General features: G+C 37.7%; 2 protein-coding genes across 6 annotated transcripts; both read left to right on the top strand.

Annotated features, from left to right (window-relative positions):
- The first annotated feature begins 1179 nt into the window (after positions 1-1179).
- Positions 1180-7722, top strand: ppm1na (protein phosphatase, Mg2+/Mn2+ dependent, 1Na (putative)). Its single transcript, XM_079480961.1, has 6 exons — positions 1180-1943; positions 2500-3059; positions 5857-5974; positions 6119-6233; positions 6438-6501; positions 6755-7722. The coding sequence occupies exons 1-6, from the start codon at positions 1553-1555 to the stop codon at positions 6782-6784; spliced, it is 1278 nt and encodes a 425-aa protein (XP_079337087.1). The 5' UTR covers positions 1180-1552; the 3' UTR covers positions 6785-7722.
- Positions 7723-9059: 1337 nt separating this feature from the next.
- On the top strand, positions 9060-17304 carry LOC306908279 (amino acid transporter heavy chain SLC3A2). 5 transcript variants are annotated; one of them, XM_079480995.1, is made up of 11 exons: positions 10069-10398; positions 10857-11039; positions 11274-11636; positions 12157-12321; positions 12628-12725; positions 13025-13099; positions 13199-13254; positions 13584-13776; positions 15015-15122; positions 15857-15904; positions 16032-17082. In XM_079480995.1, the coding sequence occupies exons 3-11, from the start codon at positions 11282-11284 to the stop codon at positions 16410-16412; spliced, it is 1479 nt and encodes a 492-aa protein (XP_079337121.1). In that variant the 5' UTR covers positions 10069-10398; positions 10857-11039; positions 11274-11281; the 3' UTR covers positions 16413-17082. The 5 variants fall into 5 exon arrangements, with proteins under 5 accessions (XP_079337122.1, XP_079337124.1, XP_079337121.1 ...); XM_079480996.1 differs by lacking the exons at positions 10069-10398; positions 10857-11039 and adding an exon at positions 9060-9160; XM_079480998.1 differs by lacking the exons at positions 10069-10398; positions 10857-11039 and adding an exon at positions 9437-9680.
- Positions 17305-17922: the final 618 nt, after the last annotated feature.

Genomic DNA, 17922 nt, shown 5'->3' with positions numbered 1-17922 from the left:
TTAATCAGTGACTCACTGATAAAGAGTCATTTACTGCATTCCAGACCGAATTCATTGAATCTCATGAATTAATTAAATTAACCGCCACCTACTGGCAGTTTTTAACAGTATTAAAGTAAAAAACTTAAATAATAATAACACTTATAAATTGGTTATAGTTTGCCCCCAAAAATTCACATTAAACAGGATTTACAGCTTAACTACTTGTAACAATCATGTACCTCTAATATGTAAAGATTTGGGAATAAAGGGGTAAGAGTAAGGAAAATTCTAAATAATATTTATAAGGAAACTGCATGCCATATAAACATCCAAATCAAACAGATATTGAACTACTTGATTACAGTCTCAAAAAATTGCACATTTTACAACTTAAAACTAAAGCATAGTGACCAAAAATCCTATAATCAATCAAGAATGAATCAAATTCAAAATTCTGTCAAATTTACTGTTGACAGACTGTCTGCGTGCTTCAGTCATGCAGTTTTCCTTGCACAAAATCTGAACACATCATTTCCTCTCATTACATGTCTGATATGATACTAAAATTAAAACCCCAAACTGAATAAATATTCACAGTAGCTAATAATTCAGCTTATGAAAAAACAATACTATGGCCGTTTTAGCTTCCAAACATCTGAAGCTACTTTCTGTATTGCGATGTGTGATTAAGTTGCAATTAATTAGATTAATTAATCGCAACATCATGTAATTCATAAAAACTGCTGCATCTTGACAGGCTAAGCTTGTGTAAACTATAGGCCTAGATAAAACAATTACTCGTTAGACCGGGCAAGTAGAAAATAATAATGTGATAAATAAATTCAATATTTAAGAATTTATCGAATATCTACTGTAATAGCTTGTTGTCTGGCCATCATCAGTCTGAATATGAACCAGATCGAGCTTTGGTTACCTCGGGAAATTGAAAAGTCAGACATACTGGGAGTTGAATACCATTCAATGTATCAATTAATCTATTTAATACTCTTGTTGTCAACATTGTACATCCCAATCACATATATCCTGTTGGCATGACTCTACAGTAGCTGTTCATTACGAAACCCTGCGTAGTTCATCAAGTGCACGTAACCAATCCAGGCACATTATAAAGTCGGGATTAGACATAGGCGTAAAACAGAGGGAGGGGTAGACGGAACACAGTGTGATGTTCTTCTTGAAGGATGAGCAAACATAAATAGATTAGCCAATCGGAACATGCCTAGAGAATCTCTAGTAGAGATAGACAACAGCTTGACAAATGTGACAAGCAGACAGGGTTTCAATATCTCCACATCTCCAGCTTCTCCTGCTACAGCCTATAGACTTCATAGGGACTAAGACAGTACTAAAGAGAGCTATTGCATGAACAATCATGTCTTTCACAACGAGTGATCAAACTGATTAACAACACTGCACGTATCGCATCCGGTACGCCTTTATTGGCCCTGACTCAAGTCAAATTAAGGCACTGGATCATCAAAAGAAGACCAGGAAGAGGACTTTGAGGAGAATTTCAAGCAGGGGATTGAAGCGAAAAATCAGAGCAGCCATGAGGACAGCCAGGCGGGCCAGCACCATGGAAGTGCCCTCCTTCTTACGACAGCTGGTGAAGGAGACCGAGAAGATGGTGACCTTTTTATTCAAGGGTGGGCGAAGGGTAGATTACGACTTTGAAAATGAAGAGGACATTCCCAGTGCGTACCTGGAACGGCCAATTCTGGTGAAGGAAACGGAAGAGGGGGGATCAAAATGGGGGGTTAACTTTGCCATGGCCAGTGTTCAGGGCTGGCGTGTCCAGATGGAGGACGCCCACACCTGCATGCCGGAGATGGCTGTGGGATATCCAGATTGGAGCTATTTTGCTGTGTTTGATGGACATGCTGGAAGAACAGTGGCTCAGTACTGCTCCAAACATCTGCTGGATTTCATTCTGGATACAGGTACACAATTTGTATTGTGGCAAGATTTTTTGTCACACTACAGTATAGGGGGCAATTCTTGCAATTAACAAACCATTAACTACGACTTTTATAAACTCTTGATTTTTTGCTTATTAATAGTTAGTAAGGTAGTTGTTAGATTTAGGTATTGGGTAGGATGAGGGATGTAGAGTATGGTCAGGCAGAATATCTGCTTTATAAGTAATAATAACCAGCCAAAATGCCAATTAGATTTTCATTGAAAAATCTGGAAAATAGACATTGTTGTCTATAAACTTGATCTTAAAATGTATTTCTTATTAAATTAACTGTTGTATAAAATCAACTTGACATGTGCACAAAAATAGCACTACTATGAACCTATACTCATGTCTGGGGCGGGGAAGGTGCGTTATGCATTAAACATTTTAATCAAGTTATTTTCCATAAATGCACAGCCCTTAATAAATCATTCTTCTTGGTCTTGGTCAAATAGCTTAACTTCTAACAAGCTTTGGTCAAGTAGGTCAAAAGGTAGGTAATTGGCAAATGTTACTGACTGTTATTATGTAATTAGGCTGTGTGACGGCGGATGATGACCCAGAGCAGGTCAAAGATGGCATCAGGGATGGTTTCCTTGCCATCGACAGACACATGCACACCCTGGCCCATAACCACAGCGGCTCAACGGCTACAGCCGTCATGATCTCCCCGCAAAACATCTACTTCATCAACTGCGGAGATTCACGAACCTTCCTTTGCCGTGAAGGCCAGGTGGTGTTCTACACAGAGGACCACAAACCCTGCAATCCCAGGGAGAAAGAGCGCATCCAGAATGCCGGCGGTTCTGTCACCCTAAAGCGCATCAACGGCTCGCTGGCAGTGTCCAGAGGGCTTGGAGACTATGATTTTAAGGAGGTGGAATGGAAAGCCCAGACGGAACAGTTGGTGTCACCTGAACCAGAGGTATACGAGCTGAAACGCACACCGGAAGATGAGTTCATGGTGGTGGCTTGTGATGGTGTCTGGGATGCTGTGGGAAACGAGGAGCTGTGTGCGTTTGTGCATAACCGCCTTCAGGTGTGCGACGATCTGAGAGACATCTGTTCGCAGGTCATTGACCTCTGCCTCTACAAGGTTGGTATCAGAGATATCCTCGGTCAGAAGGTCTATGGGGTCATTCATAGTCTGTACACAAATAGCAAGCTTTGCCTAAATTGCAAGTGCTAATCAGATTTCCTGAGTGCTTGCTAACTTTAGGTTATAAGGTGACACAGGTTGTTTAAAGCTCTACTTAAATTAGATAAAAAATGGGGTTTCCGGTCAGACTGAATAAACAACGCTGGTTCAGAAGAACTTGCATAGCATTGCGATGCTAAAGCTTCAAAATACTGGTAACGGCGTTAAATTATTTTAACGGTAGTATCACGGTTTTAGCGATAGTAATATTTTCTGTTTTCTCCCCTAAGTGAATCTGTCTTTTGAAGGACTCGGGTGAGATAATGATTAGGTGAGTCATTCATCCAGAGGCTTGAATAAATCAGTAGGTTTGAACAAACTGGTTGAATGATTCACTGACGCAGTAAAAAATTTACGATGCCTACTGGCTGTTTTAGTTTTCCATAAAATCAAGCCTAACAAGCCTAACACTTTGGAATTAGTTTGACATACTAGTTAGTGTCCTGTAGTATTAACTACACTAAACCTTCCTAAAGTTGTCACTTGTGTTGTTGAGTCTCAGCATGGTAAAATATAAAGTATACTACAGTATTTGTTTCAGTTCCAATTACAATAGATACAAAATATTGCAGTGTACATCCAATAAGTTTGGTTATGCTGTTAAATATTATTAATATTACTAGCCCTATTTTTAGCATTCGATATTATGTTTCAATCAGAAATATGCTAGGATATAGAAGACGATCACTATTTTCAGACTAGTTTAAACGGCCATGGAGTTAAGGCCACCAAATCTAAAGTGTGGCCTTCTCTGCATTCTTAATTTTGTTTTATGTACAAAAGTCAACAGTTTGTTTAAATAAATGATAAAAAGGGTATTTTAAGGTTCACTCTTTTCAATGGAAAAAAAGATTATTAGCTAGTAATCATACCATAATATCATAGTCCACAATCAATGTGTCATATTTAATAATCTGATATTAATGAATTGCTGGCAAAGAAACATAATTGCTAGCAGGCACGTATCTTATGTAATAGTATACAATGCTGCATGTTGTGGCAAGTAAGATTATAATGCACGTAATAGAATAGCTTGACCTGTTCTTTAAATAGAATGATTACCAGAGAGAGAGAGAGGGAGAGACGGAGAGAGGGAGAGAGAGCGAAAGAGAGAGAGGGAGAGAGAGAGAGAGAGAGAGAGAGAGAGAGAGAGAGAGAGAGAGAGAGAGAGAGAGAGAGAGAGAGAGAGAGAGAGAGAGAGAGAGAGAGAGAGAGAGAGAGAGAGAGAGAGAGAGAGAGAGAGAGAGGATAAATAGAATGGATTACGGGAGATTATTTGAAATCTCCTTTACCTGTCTAAAATACTAGAAAAAGTATTGTCCACTCAGTTTCTTACAAAATAATGACATACACGAAAACGTCATAGTACAGAAAAATCATAGTACTGAAACTGCCCTTGTTAAAATGAAAAACGACCTGCTTGTAGCATCAGATAAAGGTAACATCTCACTCCTAGTCCTGTTTGACCCTAGTGCTGCATTCTATACTGTAGACCATAACATACTTCTAGATCGCTTACACAATTATACAGGTATTTCAGGACAGGCCCTACAATTGTTCAGATATTACTTATCAGACAGACATCAATTTGTCCATTTAAATGGGTAATCATCAAATCTAACGCAAGTAAATTATGGATTACCTCAGGGATCGGTTTTAGGACCCTTGCTATTCTCCATATACATGCTGCCCCTCGGAAACATTATTAGAAAACATGGAATTAGCTTCCACTGTTATGCAGATGATACTCAGCTATATATCTCATCAAGACCAGATGATTCCTCCCAGCTATCCAAATTGGCAGAGTGCAGCTAAGATATAAAGCATTGAATGACTTGTAATTTCCTTTTAAATTCTAATAAAACAGAAATATTACTCATTGGACCAAAGACTCATAAACCGAATATTTCGGATTATAACCTGCACATTGAAGGATGTAGTGTTACTCCAACAAATACAGTAAAATATCTAGGCGTTATATTAGACAGCAACCTGTCTCAAATCTCAAATGTCACAAAAAGAGCCTTTTTCCACCTTAGAAATGTTGCAAAATTACGAAATACTCTATGTGTTGCTGACGCAGAGAAGCTTATTCATGCATTTATGACCTCAAGACTTGACTACTGTAATGCTCTATTTAGTGGTTGTCCTGCATCATCAATAAACAAACTACAGTTAGTTCAGAAAGCAGCTGCCAGAGTTCTAACCAGGTCCAGAAAATACCATCACATAACCCCAATATTATCAACCCTTCACTGGCTACCCATTTAGTATCGTATTGACTTTAAAGTTATTTTAATCACTTATAAAGCCTTAAATGGTTTAGCCCCTACCTACCTAACAGAGCTTCTATCACACTACAACCCATCACGCTCTCTAAGATCTCAAAACTCAGGACTTTTGATAATCTTACTTCCTATTTTCCCCTGTAAAGCTGCTTTGGAACAATGCAAATTGTGAAAAGCGCTATATAAATAAAATTGAATTGAATGCAAGTGACGTTTAAAGGCCATAGATATATGGATATCCATTATTAACTGGACAAATGGTCTTTATGTCTGTTATATCTATTGTTTTTTATATTCCAAAGTAACTATCATGAAGGATTTAAAATAATTTATTAATTTTTTTTAATAATAATTATTTAAATAAGTTTAAAATTTTAAATTCTTGAAATGTCTTGCAAATGTTTCAGGGAAGCTTAGACAACATCAGCATCATCATTGTCTGTTTCAACGGCGCCCCCAAAGTGACACCAGAGGCACTGCAGCGTGAGGCAGAGGTAGAGCAAATAATTTACCAGAAAGTGGAAGGTAAACGGACAGATTTATTCTTCAATATAAATAGTGTTAAAAAACATCAGACATCATTTTATGTGATAACCATTCCATCCATTGAGTTATATAAGTTCTCAAAATGAGTTTTTCTTCCTAAAAATATCTTCCTCTCACATCCAGAGATCATTCAAACGATCAGGGCGAAAGATGAAGACCCTGACCTGCTTCATGTAATGAAGTTCCTGGCATCTGAAAACATACCTGGTCTTCCACCAGGTGGCGGAATTACAAGCAAGTGAGAGACAGAAATATTTACAGAAAGTTTACTGAAGGAAACTAACGTTTTGGTTATTGTCAAAAATATAATTGCGGCCTTGTGATGTAAATAAGCAAAAATGGTCTTGTAAATATAAATAGAGGATTCATTTTTGTTAGTTGTATAAACACCTAATTTCACTGTATGACTTTTATATATTTTAAACTCTTCTCTTTGTTGCAGGAAAGATTGCATAATTGCTGCATATCAAAAATATGCATCAGCCTTTAGATCTCTTGAGTCAAAGGTATGTGTTAAAAATCTTTGAAAGACACTAAATACATTTATGTTTTCATTTGATCAGTATGATGTTAAAACATGTACTCTAAATATCCTGGGTTATTGGAACACATGGTTGGGTCAAATATTGACAATCTCCACCATTGGTCAAAATAACCTAGAAAATTCAGTGTGAAGCAACACAGAATTTTTAGAGTGTACAGATGAATAAATGTCGTTTTTTACGGTATGAATTCTCAAACATCTTTGTATAATTACAGGAGATTGTCGGCTCTGAGGATTCAAACTGAGTTTCCCTGGAACTGGAATTAAGCCTTGAATGTGATTACTGTACCTATAAAAGGAATACAGCTTTGAGCCAACTTTACAGATGTCACTCTGGGTAGCCAAACTGTTTACCAACTCAAATCATTGTTGTTTATAGAAAGTCAGAATTAAAATTATAATAAAAAAATCATGAAGCAAAGCATCCCTCATACACAGGCTAAAGTGAAGTGTAATTGGTCAAATCTGTTTTTTTATCACGCTGACTAGCACAACACTGCAAGCCTGATTGAGTCTTGAGTTTGGGGTGGAGCTGTGCCTGGCTAATAACCAATGAGGAGTATTCAATCAAAATAAAAATTTAATTTTTACAGTTCCGTTTAGTAATGCAAGTGACACAAGAATTACACTTTCCAGCTTTAAAGAGGCATCATGTGGAAGATTTTACTTTTTATTGAACCTTAATTTTACACCTCAATGTCACATTGTGGGTCTGAATTGTTTTACAACATGATTTGGCACAGTTTGACTTAAAAATCCTGCAAAGTGCAAAAGGTTTTCAATATATAATATAGTATTCGCTTTTGTGTTTCTTTTCCTGTACTGATTAGTTCCAGAACGCTCACAAACGTTAAATAAAAAAGATTATATTTATGTTAAAGATCCGTGGCTCTCTTGGTGGAGGAAAGAAACATACTGAAAATATATGTGTAAGGTACTGTAAGTCATTTATAATAAAAAAAAGAGTCTGCCATGTACAAATGTCAATGTTAATGGCATTCAGGAGTTGACACTTTTCACACTCAGAGACGAGGCCCTCTGGTGGCAAGTTAAAGGAACTGTATGTTTCTGTAAGCTAAAATTGTGCTGTATGCGAGGTGTGCTGAACAGTTTTTTGAAAATGAATTCCCACCAGTTTTTCTGACATTTTATTTGTTTAAATTGTAAACAGCTTTCATGTGTCTTTCAGTTGGAAACAGGTTTGCTTTTGTTGAAATGCACACATTGGACTGAAATGACTATAATATGTGCATATATATATATATATATATATGGATTGGTTTCTTATTTTTTCAGAGCTGTACATAGAAAACCCACACTTCAATGTGGTTAAAGTTTCTCAAGCCACACAGATTCTGCAAACATCGACATCTCATCTGCAGTGACCGAGATTACAGCTGCCGTCTGTTTTTCTACATCTCTGACAATGTTATCATTGTGCCTGTGGATGACAATGTTGAATGCATAAACATCAAAAATCTAATCTGATTCGACAAACATGTGGTCAAACCTTGTGCTGTTCCTGGCTAATTTCTTTCTGACAAGATCTCTGATTATTTTAGTCTGAACTGAACAGCCTGATTCTCACATTTCAACAGTAAATAAATATTACATTGGACTGAACAATTTGGATCGCTTAAGTCTTGTCAGGTGGATGCAAACCTATGAAAATGACAACTGGTGTCAATTGTACATATACATGCATGTTTCTTTAGTTTCTTCAAAATCAAGTAATAAGTCAAACCAATAACGTATGGTGTTGCTGTCTTGTGCATGAGTGAATATTTATCTCTTTATTCTGACAGCACTCATTTACACTTGTGGGCTATACATTCTCTTCCATTGTCAGATACAGTGTGCATCGTATAACAACTTAATTTTAAAAAGATCAATTAACAGGCATTTTTATTTTGATGTTCACATTTGTAATGACAAAAAATGATTCAGTCCATAATATATCACATTTTACAATCACTGGATCAACAGCACGATCTACAGTTAAATAAGCGAACTTCAATTTAGTTCAATTCAACTTTACTTATATCCCCTTGATGTTTATAGTTGCCAACTTGTAGCCTAGACTATACATTTCAGTACAAAATACAAACCACAAATGTATAGGGCTAACATTCACGTAGTTTCAAATGCATGGTCAAATCGGACATGCAAATTTCTGTATTCGTACACTGCCTTTTGCATGTGATAATTTTTTTGCAGCACTTTCTGGAATTTTTTACAGCTTTGAAAGTTATGAGGTATAGGGCCCTATGAAATCCGTTTTTCCCAAATTCTGTTTTAATTTCTCCTACACAGGACTGTATATTTACAAGTTTCTGTTTATATGGGTCTATACTACATCTAATGGTTATACCTAGTATTAAAATTTCTATTTATTTCTCGAAGCAGTAACTGCCTCTATGTATTGAATTTTAAATACCAGAAGGGAAATTAGTACAAAACATTTTATATGATTACTTTTGTTATTATACTTATTATGATCCCCAATCATCACCGACTTGCCTATAACAAGGTTTAAAACGCTGCAAAATGTCAGTCGTGTCATCAACCACAACACAATCTTGATCAGTACGGCTTCCATGTGTGTGTTGCTAAGACGCGAGGTAAGTGGGTTTGATGAAGGATGTTTCATTTTGAGGCAACGATCCTCCTTGCTTGCCGTACTTTATGAGAAAACTTTTTCACTTTTTTGGAAGATCGCTAGATCGCTAAATTCGCGCAAATCGCACCGCACGTATGTCAACGCGTCATTGACTTAACATGTAAATCACTCGCGCTTAACGCTTCATTCGCGTTTGGTGTGAACACACCTCAAATCAATGCAACATGATTCGTGATGCACCTGCACAACTTTATAACGCGTCACTCTAGATAATCGCGACATTTCATCTCTGATATTCCCCTGGTATATCAACCGCACTGGATACACGGTCTGTCCAGTTCATTTTCAAAGGGAAACGCGGAGTAATAGCGGCAAAATCGCGCAATTTCCACGGGCACGGCTCTTTGCGGCACGCGCAGCTGAAAATACAAATACTTTAACGTTTTGTGAACGGCAGCGGCAGCCACATCGGCCCTAACCGCTCGTGTGAATCCAGCATAACACGTGGCAACACATTTTGTGTATGTATATGAATCGCGTAAATACATTTTCCATTTAAAACAGCGTTGTGTCGTTGGGTTACCGCTAAACATTTCTATTGTAAAAATGGTAAAATATTGCATGTTTAGCCCACATGGTGTTGCACTCGCACCTCAGCTGTCTTCTTTGATATGATTGGTCGATGCTCACCGCACCGGCTATACAGTCTCTCACGGAGGAGTCCATCTTACCTTTACATTTGTGTGTGAAGCGCTCTTTTTGACGACGTGACATAAGCTTCGCCTGTTTGTAAGTGCAGGTGTTGCTCATCAGTCTCGAAATTATTATTGCAATTAAATATATGAATCACAGTCTAATCTTCTGTTATTCCAGGTGCAATGGCAATACACTACTTCCGCCGCTTCACCGGAAGTCGTTCATGTTTACAGTAGCGCCTTCATTATTAGATAGTGTTTTAATAATTATCTAAGAGAAAAAAACAGGAATATTATCGCTCGTGCTCGATTAACAAACGGCCACGCCCCCTCCCTTGTCATGTGTTAATTGGCTGAAATGACGTTGTTGATCGTCGGCCAATAAACATTGAGCTTTGCTGCATTTAAACCCACCGCCTCCCTAATGTTAACAGTATACAGGCCTTCATAACATGAGCTGGTCACGCTCTGTTTAAGTTCACAGGGTGTAAAAAGACGGCAGCAGGTTGTTGACAAGAACCAGGCCCTCTCTGTTTATAAACTGGTGAGAATGAAATTGTATTTATATTTGTATAAGAACAGAAAAACTCTACATTCAGTGCACTCGATTGTGTACAGTGACCTGTTTTTGGCAGGGCGGAGGCCTACATGTAGCATTTACACTTGTTACATCGAGCAAAGCTTGTAAACAGAACAAAAAAATGTTAGGTGTTAAACAATATGGATATACAGATATATTATTTTAAGGCTGCCGAAACATCTCCTTTTCACAGTTCCAATGCGTAAGATCAGACAAACAAAATAAAGCATCGAAACACTGCAACTAAAAAAAGATGAATTTAAAAATCGCTGTCACGTTTCTTGAACTACATATGCACGTGTTAAGTTATACTCGCATATAAGCTGAAGAATGTGTCACCGAAGTGTCATGGGCCATGGCACCTCTGTCCTAATGACTTAAACATCATCTTTAGTGTTCCTGTCATGCATTTCTTTTCAAAGAGGGTTAGAAACAGAAGTTCAAGGATAAAGAGAGCGTTTGGAGCTCAATGGAGGTCGGTTGAACCTGTTCTTCGTTGCAGCTGCATTAAAATTATAAATAGAGAGTTTGTCATGACTATAAACTGAAAGGAGCATCACAATCGGAAAGAGACTTTCACTTTAAGAAGTCCTCAACAGCAACAGGTAATGTGCTGCATTCAGAACAACCAACAGCTTTTTAACTAAGTGAAGTGTTTTTTGTTGTTATTTTTCCTTTTATTTATTGTCTTCTTCTAATGTCATTTTGTGAGACACAGAAGAAAGACTATTTAAATGCATTTAGAACAACCAAACTAGATAATAATGAGATAATTTAAAATGTCTTTGTGAGCAACCTTTTAACACACAATTGTCTAATGTTTGTTGTGCTTCTTGAAGATATCCAGATGACACTGAAGGTGGAGGGCGATCCAGGCTATGGCAGCTTGTCTGCCGGATGTCGATTCACCGATCTGGAAAGCTCGGAGACTGTTCCCCTGCTTATTCCAGACGCCGAGCTCCGCCAGCACACCTGGAAGCCCCTGAACAAAAAAGAGCTGGAGAAGTGCGCAGGTGGACCAGGATGGAAAAAGTTTCGTTCTCGTCTGGTTCTGGCCTTCTGGGTGGGTTGGGTGATCATGCTGGGAAGTGCAATCGCAGTGATCGTTCAGACGCCGCGGATGGTGACTCCTCTGCTGCTCTGGTGGCAGAAGGATCCCTTCTATCGACTGCGACCAGAGCTCCTTGTTGATGCAGAGAACGGTAAAACCAGCAGCATCTGCAGTAAATAATGCTGAATGAAGTCAAATCATTTACAGTGAAAAGAAGTGCAGTTTGCTTTGTGAACATTGGATTCTGAATTCACACCTGCATGTCAAAGTCATTAATACTTCTGTGCAGTGTCCATGAAGTCTAGAAGATTATGATGTAAGAAAAATACTTTTAAAATGGATAACTGCTATAAGGTTTTACACAAAATGTATGATAAAATATGCCTGATATTGTATCCGCAGATCACAAAAGATTCTGAAGAATGTTGTTTACTGGCCCCCTTTCACTTGTTATTGGTTTTGTGTCCACATAGTGGAAGTGAATGGGGGCCAGTGCTGTTCAGTTACCAACTTTCTTCAAAATATCTTTTTTGTGTGTTCTGCAGAAGAAAGGCATATAGGTTTGACATGAAGAGAGTGCTATTAAATGATGATAGATCATTTCATTTCGGGGTTAACTATTACTTGAATGTGAGTAAAGCCCACTTCAATGGCATTTCTCTCTCATTCAGGGGTGTCTCAGCAGCTGCCGTACCTGAAGTCACTGGGGGTCGGGGTCCTGATTCTGGAGGATCTATTCCGTAAGGACGTCTCCCCGCCAAACCTGACGCATATTGATCGAGGTCTAGGCACTCTCCCACAGTTCAAACAATTTATGACTGAAAGTCGTAAAGCAGGTAGGCTAACAATTTTTCCATCTCTTTTTTTTTGGGGGGGGGGTAGTTTGCTCACATCCATTACTCCTGATAAGAACTAGATGTGTTTAAATATAAGGTTGTTTGTTTGAGTGCTGTAATAATCTTGAGATTCACTAGATGGTGCTGTTCAGCCATATATGATGAATCTGTAGTGCACATTCATTTGGATATTTTGGGGTCCCTGTAAACTTTCACACTAACAGTGGTATTGTGGGGGGTTGCGGGGGATTGAAATATTAATTATGAAATAATCAATTTAAAATGTGAATTTGGTATTTGGTTAAGGTCTGAGAATAATGTTGGACCTTTGCGAAACTGGCCCGTTTGAACCAGTGTTGAGCAACGACACTGAGGTTCGGTCAGCTGGTTCAGGATACATGCAGGTAATGTATATTTGCACTCTCACCATGGTAATACCATTACCGTTTGACCATGTACTGTACCTGGGAGAATCATATAGGTACCATGGTATATGAATATCCAAGGCATTCAGTGCTATTAAAGTATATCAAGATACTGTAATGTTATATCTGATACTGCCCATCTTTTAGACATCAATGAGATTGTTTCTATTTTAATTCCTCTTAAATGATTTTATGGAAAACATCTGAGGCTAAATGAATACATTTTCACTACAACAATGGATTTATTTGTAATACTGTATTGTGTTTTTCCTATCCAGGACTCTTTAAGATATTGGCTGGATCAAGGTGTGTCAGGGTTTGAATTCTGCGACACAGACGTGACCTCTGTGAAGGTAAAACTGTCTGAAAGGTTACAGTTGTTCTTCTGGTAATGTAGGGAGAAAGTCTGTTGATGTTTTTATACATAAATTGATGTGGTTAATGGTTTGCAGACACTAATGGAGTGGGGTGTCCTGATGCAAGAGTTCAGTTCACAAGATGACGAAAGGTATTGTTGTGTAGTTATTCAGCTAAACTCATAATGGAGATCGAACCAAACAGCAGCATCTGAAGTCTAAACTGAGCCTGTTTACTTAAAACACCTTCCTGGTGTTATTGCAAAATTAATCTACGAATGTTATTTTAAAAATGGAAAAATGTGTGTTTGTAATGACATTAGAAGTCACGTGGAAATAAAATGTTGACTTTATCGTTTTCTAAACGTCCACATAATTTCAATACCTGTTACACTGATATCAAACAAATGTCTGTTAACAGAGATGCTTGTTTTGTTTAAATAAGCCCATGGTAACTTATGTTCGTGTCTCATTTTTAAAGAATTTTAATGGTGAGGCAAACAGGTGTCACACTTCCAGGAGTCACTATGTCCAATCTAGTTAATGGTTCACTGGTGAAGATGATTACAAAATCACTGATTCCTCCATCGCGTCATCCACTGTCGGCTCATGAAGTGGCTGAGGCCATAGAAGCCAATCTACAGATGCCACAGGAAGACTGGCCAAGTTGGACTGTGAGTGGACATTTCTATGTAACTTTACAAGTGTATTAAACCGCAGACGTCTCTTTGGTTGTAAGTTCAAACACTACAAGGGATGAACTATCACTATTTGACCTGCAAGGTTACTCCAAGTGCACTGTGCCTTTAAGAATTGTGCAGCTAAATGAAATCCTGCCAATCTGAATATTTACTGGGAGCCTTTTACTTTTGCCAACATACTTTACTTGAGTTAAACGCTTCAGTTTCTGATTAAATCTTCTTTTTAATGGTTTGCGGGAAAAGATAATTTTGCAGAACAAAGAGAGAACTTTGTTTGGAAATAAACTCTGAGGTAGTGTCGTGCATATGGGAATCATAAACATTTCACAATTTGACAAGGTTTTTTTTATCTTGCAAAAAACAGAGGAAATTTAAAGTGACAGCACCAAAGTGGTGAATATTTGTTGACAGTAAATAAATGCTATAATCTATAACTAAAAGAAATAAAAGCTATGAAGGTGATTCTCACGAAAAGTTAATGCTAGAATGAAAAGTTAAATTGTAAATGTTTCTTTAATAACATTATTTCGGTCTCTATATAATATAATGCCACAATTTCCTAATGCAATGAGTGAACTATATTTCACTACATATTTTCAGAGAAGTCACTGTGTGATGGAGAAACGATCACCTGAACAATGTACTGGCTATTGATACAGTTTCTTGAGTTTGATTTATTAATAAACCTTACAAAATGTGGATAGCCTTTTGAAATCAAAAACATTTATAATACTTTAATGTCATAAAGTTGAACCAAATTTTTTACTATAATTCCATTTTCGAATACTATTTAAAAACGTGCGTGCGTGACTGGACTGCCGTTAACTTCTGGTCTGTTTATCTTCTGGCTAGTGTCTAATAGTAAAACTATTTATATATTTAATTTAATTTGTGTTAATATTGATTTATATAATTATTTAATTGTATGATAATTGTACTAACTAAACGATTTGTTGAATGCGTCATGCATCTTTGTCACATTTAAAGAAACCATATGACATCAACATCTAGCGGTTGAGCTGGGTATCGCAGTCTAAATGAAAAATATTGGAGTGTCAAATTTAGCCAAGTCACGGTTCTTCTGTTTCTTTTGATTGTTATCAGAAATAACCTACAGCCACTCTGTTGTTTGTGAATGTGTACCGGAAGTTAAAGCCAGTCTACGGACATGAGCATGTGCAGTAACGTTTATGTTGTTGTATAAATCAAAGGTGGGTGGAGAAGTACCGTTGGAGCTGCAGAGAACGATTCTCGTTCTGATAATGACTTTACCAGGAACTCCCATCATGAAGTATGGAGATGAGATTAATCCAATACAGGTGCGTATTTTACAAAGTGCCAATATGCTGCATTCATATGATGAGAATTATAAAGAAAGCTTGAATTATTAGAATAAAAGCAAGAATGTAGTTCCACCCATAAACTCAACATCGCTGGGGTTAAAACAGATTGTCCTAAACAATCATATGAGATCGTACAAATTCAACGAATTCGCAGCATGTAAAATGGTTGTGCAGCAGCCATATCACCCTGTAGCCCAAGGCTGCCCACTGGAGCTAAGCAGGGCTGAGCCTGGTCAGTACTATAGGTATAGGTGTTAATGAGGCAAGCAGGGGGTGCTCACCCTGGGGTCTGTGTGGGTCCTAATGCCCCAGTATAGTGACGGGGACACCGTCCATCAGATGAGATGTTAAACCAAGGTCTGACTCTCTGTGGTTATTAAAGATCCCAGGATGTTCTTCAGATAAGAGTAGGGGTGTAACCCCGGCATCCTGGCCTCCTAATCACTCCCATATGTTCCAATTGGCTTGGTAACGCTGTCTCCTCTCCACCGATAAGTGTGGTGGGCATTCTAGCATTATGGCTGCCGTTGCATCATCCAGACGGATGCTGCACATTGGTGGTGGTTGAGGAGATTCCCCCTTCAATGTTAAGCGCTTTGAGTTCCCAGAAAAGCGCTATATTAATGTAACTAATTATTATGAATTGCCATGAGCTATTGCTGGTCAGAGTTTGATATACTGTTGCGGTTGTTTTAATCTGTTTTATTTAGGATATTTATGTGAACGTGTCTGATGTGAATGGAGATGCCACAAAACAGGTAAGCAGGTTTTTGTTAGTTTCACATTAACAGCTGCTATAGATTATGTAGTGTTGCTTGTTGCAGAATAACATTGAGGCTTTCAGGTTAAATGCTGAATTTTTACCGTCAAATGAATAATTCTCAGAGTTTGGATGAGCTTAGACGTCCTCTCGCCCTGTTCCGTTCTCTGAGTCAGTCACGTGCCCGTGAAGAGGCTCTCCGCTTCGGCAGCTTCACCTTTCTCCCCTTCAACAACACCATGTCTACCTCCACTCTCAATGCCACAGCTACACCTCCTCTAGCATTCCTGCGCTCTTGGGGCTGCGTTCAACTCCTGGTGGTGTTTAATTTGGGACCTGAACCCCACGCTGTTGACTCGGAGTGGACTCAGAGTCTACCTGATAGTGGGGTGTTTGTTACCAGCACTGGTCTTGACCGACTGGGCCCCGTGTCTCTTCAGTCATTAAAACTGCAGCCACATGAGGCCATTGTCATAAAACTGTTTCACACCGATAACTCTTCCTGAGATGTTATAGGCTTGTGATTGGTTATTGAGTCTAAATTTATGGATTAACTGGTACTGAGAAAACAATGGTAATATTGGTGGTTTAAAATATTATTATATTAACACGAGGTGTGGAATGGAGGGTTTTAGGTAAACGTCTATTTGATGTGAAGTGCTATTGTAATTCTAAATGTTAAATGTTTTTAAATGAATAAATAATTACAAAGGCATTAGCGTTTACTTCAGGTACAACATACAAACACTTATTCAAAACAATTGTGCACACCATTGTGTTAAAAAATTTATCTTGTTTGTAAAATCTTAAACTACAGCTATCACGTACAAAACCTTGGTTGCAGTTTCTTACAATGATCGGGTCTGCCCATCTATTGTTTTTATCACACGTTCTTACACAAACAGAACTTTGTGAAAGTTGTCATAATTAAAATGGGAACATGAAACGGATTGCACAACTGAGTTATTTACATGAAATAAGATATTGCTGACACCAAGCTTAAAAGTTTGTCTTTTTCTTTCTTCCCCTTTGAAAATGCACCATGTAAACACTGTTTTTTTCTTACATTATGTTTGGTCTTACATAATGAATTAAATCTTAAAGATATTTGTTGAACATTTTGATTCAGTTATAAATGTTCTGTTGGTTGCATTTTGTTCAAAATTAATGTACGTTAAAAAAATGAAACTGGATGTTCTTCTAGACCAGCATTGTTTATGTCCTCTAAAGTGCTCTATAGAAAAGAAGGAAGTATGATGGATTATAGTATAAACCTATATACTGTATATGAAGAGTTTGATTCCAAAATGACATCTCGGTTTTTCAAAATGTTCAAGTCGTTTCCATAAAATCAGCCAAACTACAGTTGGTTTGTTTTGATTTATGCCAAAATAACTCAAACATACAGCTAAACTAACCAAAAAAAACATTATTTTTGAAAAAGTATATATGTATATGAAATACACATTTAGCAATAACCACAAACCATTATATAATTCTAGATGTAACTAGTCTTAACAGTCTTCGACTTTGCAAAATTTTCTTTATAACATACCGATTTTTTTTTTGGTACTCGCTGATACCAATACCAATGCCTGTACAACACACTGATACTAATATCTCTGCCTCAAAACACATTATGAAAAACTGTATGTATAACTTTCAAAGCACAAATTTCAGTCAGTTCTTTCAGACATGTCACGTGAGGTATCGGTCTTTGGTATCGGTGTATTTATTGTATACAAGTACGAGTACATTTGAGCTTTGTCTGGGGCCCGACCATAACATTTTTACACATTGTCATTTTGTGTTAAATAAATAAATGGAACAACACAAGGCTGAGATCTCCAACCAACATGAAAACAATTATTTCTGGACAGGATCACCCACCCTGCCTTTAACTAGACCTGGTAAATATCTTCAGGAATCTACACTTGCACTGTTAAGAGACGAAGAAAGAAGAATTTGGGAGGAAGTTCTGTCACTTGAATGTGAAAGCAAATCATAACCATCTTG

This window comes from Barbatula barbatula, assembly GCF_947034865.1.
Source record: "Barbatula barbatula genome assembly, chromosome: 19".
Taxonomy (NCBI): Eukaryota; Metazoa; Chordata; class Actinopteri; order Cypriniformes; family Nemacheilidae; genus Barbatula; species Barbatula barbatula.
The sequence above is the reverse complement of the archived record's forward strand: the minus strand, read 5'-3'. Positions and strand labels throughout refer to the sequence as shown.

Excerpts from the sequence above, each read along its gene's own strand:
- ppm1na (XM_079480961.1), top strand. The coding sequence starts at position 1,553 with ATGAGGACAGCCAGGCGGGCCAGCACCATGGAAGTGCCCTCCTTCTTA. Across the intron at positions 1,944-2,499 it reads GGATTTCATTCTGGATACAG|GCTGTGTGACGGCGGATGAT; the intron begins GTACACAATTTG and ends TTATGTAATTAG. Across the intron at positions 5,975-6,118 it reads AATTTACCAGAAAGTGGAAG|AGATCATTCAAACGATCAGG; the intron begins GTAAACGGACAG and ends TCTCACATCCAG.
- LOC306908279 (XM_079480994.1), top strand. The coding sequence starts at position 11,282 with ATGACACTGAAGGTGGAGGGCGATCCAGGCTATGGCAGCTTGTCTGCC. Across the intron at positions 12,322-12,627 it reads GACTGAAAGTCGTAAAGCAG|GTCTGAGAATAATGTTGGAC; the intron begins GTAGGCTAACAA and ends TATTTGGTTAAG. Across the intron at positions 15,123-15,856 it reads ATGAGATTAATCCAATACAG|GATATTTATGTGAACGTGTC; the intron begins GTGCGTATTTTA and ends TGTTTTATTTAG.